General features: G+C 41.7%; 1 protein-coding gene across 1 annotated transcript in view; it reads left to right on the top strand.

Moving 5' to 3' along the window:
* LOC104950042 (histone deacetylase 7-like) overlaps positions 1 to 9,615 on the top strand; it is a 232,818-nt gene extending 223,203 nt beyond the window's left edge. The window contains exons 18-23 of the mRNA XM_010776482.1: positions 1,257 to 1,344; positions 2,256 to 2,375; positions 4,847 to 4,944; positions 8,177 to 8,295; positions 9,217 to 9,350; positions 9,448 to 9,615. Of these exons, the coding sequence (XP_010774784.1) occupies positions 1,257 to 1,344; positions 2,256 to 2,375; positions 4,847 to 4,944; positions 8,177 to 8,295; positions 9,217 to 9,350; positions 9,448 to 9,615 (727 nt within the window). The remainder of the gene's footprint in view (positions 1 to 1,256; positions 1,345 to 2,255; positions 2,376 to 4,846; positions 4,945 to 8,176; positions 8,296 to 9,216; positions 9,351 to 9,447) is intronic.
* The last annotated feature ends 1,041 nt before the right edge of the window (positions 9,616 to 10,656 follow it).

Below are 10,656 nucleotides of genomic sequence, written 5' to 3'. Positions count from 1 at the left end.
GTGTGTGTGTGTGTGTGTGTGTGTGTGTGTGTGTGTGTGTGTGTGTGTGTGTGTGTGTGTGTGTGTGATGTGTGCTACCTGACTGATGCCCGAGGCGATCCACCTCCTCCACTCGGGTTCTTTTAAGCTTTCAAGACACAGAGCAAAGCAGAGCAAAGAGGCCGTGCATGTGTGTGTGCGTGCACTGTACGTGTGTGTTTTTGTGTGCATAGATTTGTGTCAGTCTTTGATAGGAGGCATTAGCCAAGTAACCACAGCTGGGACCGTGTGTGTGCTCAGCAGTGCTTGTCACTGGTTATTTATGGGATGATAATGACTTTTCTTGATGAGCAGATTTGGAGAGCCTATATGATATACCGTCCACGCACACACACACACACACAAACAAAGGCAAAGTTTACGACCCATGCTGACACTGCCACTTCCAACATTCCTCCATTGTTTTTCATACATCAACACTTTTTTTTGCATACCTATACTATAGACAGCGAGTGTTGAGGGAACCGCTGCGCCAAGTTGTCAGTGCATTTCTCTGAAACGTCCTGCCAGCAATTCACACTATGCTATCATCTGGAATAAGAAGGGAATTTTATGATAAGCTCAGTTTTCTATCCGTCAGAAAATATGTGAATTCTGCATTTCTCGGAGGTACAATTATAGACTCGGCATAATGTTATTGACATGAGAAATACAGTTTGTTTGTCAGCAGTGGGAAATAAAGTAGAAGTCACCTTGAAATGAAATATCCATTTCACCCATATTTGCAGCAACTGTCAGTCAGAAGTGGAAATAGTACCTAGATCCTTTACATATGTAAAAGTAGAAATACTACGGTGTTAAAATCCTCCCTTACAGGTAAAAGTTTTAAACTAATTAAAGAAGTACAGAACTATTATCAGCTATATTTACTCTTATTATATTATACTATCCTGATTTTATCTCAAATAAATACATATTTGATATTAATGTAATGTAAGGTATTAACGGGTAGTATTGTTGACCAAATTTGGTTCAAAGAAGCATAACATTGACATACTCATGTAAAGTACAGGTATGTCAAAACAGTACTTAAGTATGGTACTTGATTAAATATATTTTCTATTCACTGCTGGACTGAATAGCCACCATGTGACGCCACGTGACTGTAGACTTAGAGGTTCCTAAGTTCCATGTGGTGTTTGTATGATATTAATTTGCTGAAGATGTCCTGATAAAAACATGTGGCCTCCTCTCTTCCCTGGTCTGTTTGTCCACAGGGGCTTTTGTTTCTTCAACTCCGTGGCCATCGCTGCCAAGCAGCTTCAACACAAACTCCACGTCAGCAAGATCCTCATCGTGGACTGGGTAAGGACTCACCGCATGAACGGCATCACTGGTCCCCACATGGATAGGAATAAACAGACGAAGAACACACATGCACACAAATGTATCACGGCAAACAAACACGGTCCCAGAAGCAGAGCAGCCCCCTACAGTAGCATTTCTATTAATCATTTATTTTAATAAGTCAAAGTTTTCTCTGCTCTCCATGTCAGATCTGAACTGTCATGTATACTTAGAGTAGACACACACACACATATGAACACACACAGTCATATAAAAACACACACAAACACACATATGCAGATATTGATCCGCAGCCAGGTGGTCCTCTCTGCTCGCCATGTGTGTGTATATGAGCCTGTCCCATGTCATTACACACACTGTGCTCTGTGACAGATTAATGCATCAACATTAATTACTACCTGCTTCATCAAAAATGCTTCTAAGAATTAAACACATTTCCCTTTGACAAGATAAAGCTTTCCAGGTTTTTACAGACCCTGCTCTGGATTATGGGTTATGTGTTTTGATGTATACTTCATTATTAGAGAGTGGACTATCCTCTTCTCCCCTTTGTGAGTTGTGATCATTTAGTTGTTTTGAACAAATATGTGAATCCATAATGGCTTTCCCAGATAGGTCCAAGCTTTGAAACTTCCTCCATAACCTTGAAACTGAAATTCTAATTCCAGAGCTTTGTAAAGTCAATATATGTAATCATGTGTGGTTATTTCCAAGATTCACAACATTTTCTTCCTTATGATGTTCTGCTTCGTTCCATATTTGATGACATTACGCCTTTCGAAAAAAGAACATTTTCAATGTTTACACATCCTAAAATATGATATGCTCAAATCTTCATTACAAAAATATCAATTGAAGTTTTAAATGTCCACCGCAACTTCCTAACCTGTCATCCAATCATTGTCCAGGACGTTCACCATGGCAACGGCACCCAGGAGGCTTTCTATAATGACCCGAGCGTGCTGTACATCTCCCTCCATCGCTATGACAACGGCAACTTCTTTCCTGGTAGTGGACATCCCAGTGAGGTAAGTTGTCCTTCACAGCGGTGTTGTGTTGTTGTGCTTTGTTTGTGCTGTCATGGTAACTGCCTGGTGTTTGTGTGTGTTTGTGTGTACCTTGTGAAAACAAAAGAACAAAAGAGTAACACATGAGAAACACAACGCAGGTTCTCCTCGTCCAGAGGATTCCTTCACTCTGACTCGTGAGAATATATTTCACTTCATGATAATACCACCCATGTGAAGATATGTGGGCACGGATATGTTGGCTAATTATTTGATTCCAGAGGGACATTAGGAAGCTCAAGAGCTTTGTGTATTAGAATATGCTGTATGTCAAAACAGGAAGAATGATTGTCATAATAAATCCAGGAATAATCTGCATGATGTTAAGCCTCAATTATATCGTCAATTTGGTCATATTGATGGATAATTTGCAGTGCAGAGGGGAAATGGGACAGGTTAGCATGTATGTTATCCTGCTGTGGATTAAGGTGTTAAACCGAGGTTCTTGTGATACGGTAAAAACTAACTTAACTGACCACTGGAATCTTAGCAATGCGATCTTTCTATTAAATCTTAAAACAAAGTGCTTTCTTCAAGTTTACTTGGAAAATGTCTTTAAGTGTTTCTTTTTAGTGTTTTTCCATCTTAAAATAAATAGCTCAAATAAACTTGTTGCATTTGCTGCCTGTGATTCCTGCAATGTTTGACTTCAACATGCATTTTCCAAAAGCTACAAATATGTTTATCCAGTGAATTTGCGTCGTAAGCCCCGTCACACTTTGATTGTGTGTGCAGCAGGTTTATTTCCCCTGTTGGAGTTTATTGCAGAAACTTCAGAGCTTTGGATGTAAGAAGTTCACAACAGGATGTGTACAGTCGGATTGCATGCCAATGTTTGCATACAGGAAATTGAGATGCCTATGAATTCTGCCTGCGGTCTTACCAGAAACCAAGTGTGATGACTATCCCTAGTCAGATGAATTGACCCCAACCCACGGTGGCATTCACAACCCATTCTATCCCCCACATCCCCTCCTCTCATTCTCCCATCCTCCCCCACAATAATGAGGATAAAATAGTCAATGTTTTCCCATAAAATCCCCCGATGAGGGACGGTACATAAAACGCTCTGCTGACTTGGATGTGGCTTCGCCTTAAGTGGCCCCTCAGCCTCTGTTGAGCAGTGTGGTAAACCTCTGGAGTCTAGCTGTCCCCCGTGTAGGTATATAACACACCATGGGGTAGGGGTGTGATGTCATAGCCATAACAGAGAGCACACAGTACCACACAGAAACCAGCGACGGACTAATCCAGTCCAGCAACTCTTGAAACATGAAAGAGAGAAAGAGGATAGAGAAGAGTGCAAGAGACTTGGAGCAAAGGCAGGAATTGTGTGTGAGTGTGTGTGTGTGTCGGCGTGCACGGGCGCGTCCATGCGGGTACATTACCAGTTGGCAAAGGACAGGAGGCCTCATGTGTTTTTAGTTTGCCCTGTGAACATCCCGTCCACTGAGAGAAGAATGGAGACAGACGCTCTGCGATGCTCATCAGAATTCTTTCAAACATCCTCTCACACCCATACACACATATTTATGCACACACACAAAGGAAATTACCACGCCTTGTTGCCAAGACTGTGTCAATCAAGCTCCTCATTCTGCTCTCTAACTGACACATTGACTGATGGTGAAGGGCTTTGAGAATGGCTAAATGGCTGCTAGCAGGACTACAAAGGGAAAAGCAGGAATCTTTTAAACCTTCATTCCAAGACCCGGGCCTCAGTTCACTCTCTGCCCCAAATATGTGAGGTCAAACTTAACCCTCATCCACTCTGCCTGGCATTTTGGGAGTACACGTCAATCTCAATAGAGCAAATAAAATCCACTAAAATCATTTACAGTACCTCATCAAATCTAAATGAGTAATGTGGAGTAGTATTTAGGTTTTATTTGTCATGACATACACACCGAACCAACTAAATGTACATACAGAACACATGGTATACAGTCGAGTTATATACAAATAAAATATAAATAAAGCGTTTTACAAGATCAGGCAGCAATTTCCAAAAGTGAAATATTTCTCAGTATGGCTATAACCTAAAGCTGGGGAATCCTAAATGGTTGTAGCTCTGTTGTGGCTCGGACTGATTTATACGCCTATTTGACAAATTGTATCAAAATCAAAATGGAGGGACAGGGGTGTTGAATTAATAGCCATCCGTCTTTCATTTAGGAATCGTAATCACTCCCTGGTGTTGCCTTAAAGAGATTCAGCCTCTTTTCCTCGATTGGTGCAATGCAATGTTTTGAAACAGGCCGTGCTTATTTTGTGAACATTTGACACAAATATATCATCCTTACGCAGTTTCTCAACTTCCACTGGGACTAGTTAACTTTTCTAGACATTCACAGAGACTTTTTTCTCTCTTGGTCCCGCTCCCCCCTTTTCTCTCTCCCTTCATCTCTCCCTTCATCTCTCCCTTCATCCAGGTGGGTGCAGGTGCAGGCGAGGGCTTCAATGTGAACGTAGGATGGACGGGGGGTCTGAACCCTCCCATGGGTGATGCGGAGTACCTGGCTGCATTCAGGTAAATAAACATGCCTTTATCAGCCCATTCATATTTATTTCTTAAATGTGCTTGGTCTGTTCTTGTGTCTGCAGGTTCAAGCCCATTTTTGCTACAAATGACATATACTTACACATCACTTTCTTTCAAACATTTACCAAAAGCATAATATATATATATATATATATATATATATGTATATATATAATTAAATATACCAATACATTTATTTATTTTTCGTTGACTCAAACTGGTGATAAATTATTTTTAGACTCTAGTTTTATTTTTAACAATCCAGTTCCCTTACATACACAATGAGCACAGTCAGGACTCTGAGTAACTTACTTATCTTAATTAAGTTAAAGTTAACCATAACAAAAACAGAACTTAGGAGAAATAAACAAAGTTATATTTTAGCGAGACTAGAATGACTCAAATGTTCATACAATCTGATGGTCGATGCCCAAATATTCACTGACTAAAAAAAACTAAAACTTTTTAGTTGACTAAGACAAAAGACTTTTAGTCAAGTAATAAGATAATAAGGTAATAAGGATACTTTTAAACTAATATGATGAACAATGACATTCAACACCAGATTAAATAAAATAATAAGTGGTAAAATGAACATCTCCTGAGGTATGCTGCACTGTACCAAACTGTGGTGAGCTAGTTAAGCCAATGAAAGCACCAGATCCACACAATGACAGAAGAGCAGAACCAGCCAGGTCAGGAAAAGGCAGAAAGCATATTATATTCATGAGGAACAGGAATTAGAAGAGTGTGTGCCAGGACGAGTACAATGAGCCATTATTTTTTCTCCTCCTGGTTGAAGTCCAGTGGGATGCAACACCTGTGTGGGAGACAGACTTTAGAGTGTATTATCATACAATTACAATGCAATGTTGGATCTCCTTCTCCATGACGGATTACCTGTAGGATCTGGAACAGATTTCATAACTTCATTTTCTTAGTAAAACTGCTGTCAGTGTTCAAAACATAGATACGTCCTTAAGCCACAGCTTTCCGTTTATTGTTGTGCTAAAAACAAAACCTAACCTTTGCTCTCACCACAGTTTTTATTTAATTTTTCCTGAATGAATATACTTTGGTTCCGCTCTACACGGTAACAAACTCTGTCAGCAACACCGGCTCGCCACCAGATAATTAAACATTATGTGAGCTCTGTACAGTTCTGCATGCAGCCGACTCAGTGGGTGGGCCCCTCGTCAAAGGAAAGATGCTAATGAGCTAACCCATACTGGTAAAGAAAACCCGAAGAGCCAATAGAGAGGCTCGGAAACACTAAGTCCAGTGTTTACTGGAGCTTCGGATGCTAATTAAGAAACAACTGGTCTTTTTCCTGAGCAGGCGTCTGGTTTTGGTATTTTCTATCCAGTTTGGGAAAAGGCAAGTGTTTTCATGTGTAAAACTTCCTCAGTCGACCGCACTGCAGAACTGTACCGTATTGTGTGTTTGCCCGAGAAACTTTGCCCTGTATCAAAGCACTGAGGAGGAGGAGTGTCCCGGTGGTCCAGTGGTTTGAGGCACATACCAAGTAGCTGTGATGTCCGGGGCCCATATCCGCCCGAAGACCCTTGTTGCGTGTCATTTACTTCCAGTATCAACTATCTAATTAAAGCACCAAATTCCACAATGATATGAAAAAGGTCATTTTGCAAAAGTGCAGCAAAAAACATTTTTGAAAAGCAAAATACATCGCAGGAGGGATTTTTCCATCATTCTGTGGATTCACTGGTGCAAATAAATGCATAACACGCTTTACAGGCAACATTTTATGCATCAAGAATCCATGTTTATGCAATTAAGCATCGAGCCTGGTGCCAGCACTTTAATTCAATTTGAAAACATGATTTACACGGTGGGATGTTCCAGACTATGTGTTTTCTGTTCATGATGGAACAGAAAACTGGCAGTCGTCGATGATGCGTGTCTCTGTTTTTGGGTGTGTGTGTTAGTGACAGGGGAAATAATGTGGTTGAGAAGTGGCGGTGGGACTCTCGTTCAATAAAGAGAAAGTTCAGCTGCGTTGAGATTAAGTGTCATGACATAGCATGTGTGGACCGTTTAGATGATGGTCAGATTTTAAGGTCAGTCTAATCACCAGTAGCACAGCACACACTAAAGGACGTTTTTAGTCATTTATACATTTTGCCTGGTGCATTAGATATATATGTACATGCATGCACATATTTTCATAGGTTTTTTTAAGGTGGCTACTGACGAATGACAAACTACGAGGAGAGCAGAAGAGAGGAGAAGAAGTGGGGGGTGCATTGTTAGGGAATCCAAAGGCGGCGTAATTAGGCCCAATGGATCCCAGATGGCTGGCTGTCAGTGACGTGAGAAGAGGGACGAGCTCCTAATAGGAACCAGACGCACACAAACGCCTTTGAACTGCCGCTGAGAGAGGGAGAAGGAGAGAGAGAGAATCAAACGCGGCATGGGCCGTGCGCTCTTGCTAAATAACTGGCAGCGGGAGACGAGAGGAAGTGAGGAGGAGAGCGTAGAGGAGAGGAAAGTGGTCTCCCCTGAGCAGAGCAGTCAGTATGAGGGCGTCTCAGTCCAGATATGTCAAGGGTCCCATTCTTATCTGTTCGTGTCACTCTCAAATACAGACATTTTTCTCCACTTTCCCTAAATTTGCTTTGCTCTGACCGTTTTTTAATATATATACCCAGGAAGGTTTTTTTTTTAGCAGTGCTCTGCTTCACATTTAAACAGTTGCACACATTCACACCTGGGAGCTACCCCACCTTCTACAGTTGGCCGCTACCCAGGAGTGGATCGAGAACAGAGATCAAGCGCTTTGCACAAGGCCTTTGATAATTTATCTTTCATCCTTTTTAAATGGATGGAGTTTGCAATGAAGTAAATGTTTGCAGTTAACAATCCAGAAAAAAAGGGATTTCACTGTAAAAGCGTTCCAGTTGCAAATCAATCAACCCTGTGATGTTTTTTAAAACAGAAACCAAGTTTGTTCTTTTCAATAACTATTATTTTTCCGTCTGGTCTGATGTTAAATTAATCCCTCAATGACTTCCTCTCTCACATTACAATATAGTATGCACTGTTCCAAGTTTGCATTTCTTGCACAAACTATGAACACCTGTTGAAAACATGATTTCTTGAATGTACTATCTTGTTTCAGCCAGGCCACAGGGCTTGAATGGACGTAATGTAGGATAGAGCGTTTGTTTGACAGCGTGTTGTTTCCTCTGTTCCCCCTCAGAGCTGTGGTGATGCCCATCGCCCACGAGTTCTCCCCTGATGTGGTGCTGGTGTCCGCTGGCTTTGATGCCGTCGAAGGACATTTGTCGTCACTGGGAGGCTACAAAGTCACAGCAAAGTGTAAGCCTCAATCAACCCCGACAACACAGACAACGGCAGACACTCTGATAATAATTTCTCTGGAGAAAGTCTTAGAATGACCTCTGCCTCATATGAACTGTTGTTTTCTATTACCAGCCGAGACAGCGATGTGGATATTGTTTTCACATTGTGGGTCTCTGTGTGTGTCCATGGACACCTACTGTAGCGGGAACTACCACAGGGGAGGTTTTCAGAACCCTGCCATGTGTTTATATCTCTGCGGAGAGATTTTGTCACCGCAGAAGCGTCACAACCGTTCAAGATGCAGTCACAAAACTTAGCAGATGTTTAGTTAAGACCTAAATTATAGTCGTGATTGAATATGGGCTTGGTTTCGAACAAGGGGGCAACTGTAGAGATGTGATCGAAAAAGGTCTTAAGTTCACTTCTGTTTAGAGCTAGAAGTTGTCCTGCATTTCCTTATAATATCCATATTTTCAATGTAGGGACATAAAGCAGGATTGCGTTAATAGAAAGTTTAAATTCATAAAAAAAAAAATCATTAAAAAAATCATAAAGCCTAATCGCACCTCACAGTTGAAAATCTGTTTTCAGGTAAATAGAAGTGTAGATGGCACATTTTGGCCTCTTGTGATGTTTTAATTGAAACAAAAATTCTTCAGTGCAACTTCATACAGAACTTAGGCTTACGGTAATTTGTGCACTGATTTGAGAAAATGTTTGTTGTCAGGAACTTCTTCTTTTATTGTTTTCTTCTCTAAATCTGCAAAGATCTGTTTATAATAAATATTGACCTGAATGGAAGTGAATGGTATCTATAAGTCAGGAAGAGCTCAGAACTCATGATGGCAACCTCAATCACCTCAATGTTGAGAACTTTTCACAAACAATGAAGGAACCACTCAAAGTGTGTATGTGTATGTGTGTGTTGTTGTCCAGGTTTTGGCTTTCTCACACGTCAGCTGATGTCTCTGGCCGGGGGTCGGGTGGTCCTGGCTCTGGAGGGGGGGCATGACCTCAAAGCCATCTGTGACGCCTCTGAAGCCTGCGTCAGCGCCTTGCTGGGCATGGAGGTGAGACGTGTGTGTGTTAACCTACAGTATGTGTGTGTGTGTCTGTAGAGATACACAGTATGTTCCATCCTATAACCCTGACCCTGCCCTCTCCCAGGTGGAGCCTCTGTCCCAGTCCGTGTTGGACCAGAAGCCCTGTGAGAACGCCGTCCAGTCGCTGCAGAGAGTCATCCAGGTTCAGGGTGAGAACTCAACAAAAAACAACAACTACAGCTGGACGTATTCAGAGGAATTGCAGTACCGTGAAAAACACCTAGACATTTGAGTATTTTCTGTAGTGATGAGTTTCAGGTGCATTAACAAAGTAATAAGCCACATGTTAACACACACACATTTTCCATCTTATATTCACATAGGTCAGTGGAGTGAAAAAAAAAAGTCTTTCTTTCCAGCCGCTCACCTGCAGAGCTCAGCACCGACCCGCTACCTGCAAATTATCACTAAATCAATGCCAGACCTGACCCGGCCTGACACGTTAATATAAGACTCGCAGCGTGAACAGTAGGCTACCATATACGCTCGGAGCGGGCTGCTGGGCACTATATGGAATAACATGTTGCACGTGCAGATTGGCTGGCAGGAATGCCCCTCACGTTTTAAGAAAATGATTTTCACTTGTGTTTCCACCTGATGCACGACACCACCTTAAAACCAAAATCATATGTGATATTACTCGCAGCAGGCACCGCACGGACAGACAAATTCCTTGAATCTTCTGAAAGACATTTAGTTTTTAAATGAACCTTATGCTACCAACCTTGATTCTGCTACTTTTGTTTTATTTGACATCACACACCTTCAGCGTAAAAAAAAAGTTCTCAATTCTCAATCCACTTTTCTTGTTTAAGATCACATTTTCTATACATTTCCATACTCCTCTCTGCATATCCCTCCTGCTCTCTGGACACCTCTCCTCCTTAACCTCCCTGTCTCCCATCCCTCCCTCCAGCCGTCCCACACACACACACACACACACACACTCACACACTCACACGACCGCCCTGGCTCCAATTATCTTCAAACACTTCTCTGGCACACGACCTTCGCAACATCCCCTCCTGATTGCACACAAATGTTATCCCAACCAAATTAGATTAATTAAAAATATTTGCAAAGCCGCAAGAATGTTAAGTCCATAATTTAGGCCCGGGGTGAAATATATGTTATTTCCATGCATAGCCAGAACACACACCCACACACACACACACACACAAACACACCCACACACACACACTCATAGATGAACACATTTGAAAACACCGATTGGTTTAACTGTGTGTCGCAGGAGCCTGGAGACCCTGAGAGA

The sequence above is a fragment of the Notothenia coriiceps genome, unplaced genomic scaffold, assembly GCF_000735185.1.
Source record: "Notothenia coriiceps isolate Sejong01 unplaced genomic scaffold, NC01 NC01_scaffold00017067, whole genome shotgun sequence".
In the NCBI taxonomy this organism is placed as follows: Eukaryota; Metazoa; Chordata; class Actinopteri; order Perciformes; family Nototheniidae; genus Notothenia; species Notothenia coriiceps.
Note: the sequence above shows the minus strand (reverse complement) of the source record. Positions and strands in the feature narration are given on the sequence as shown.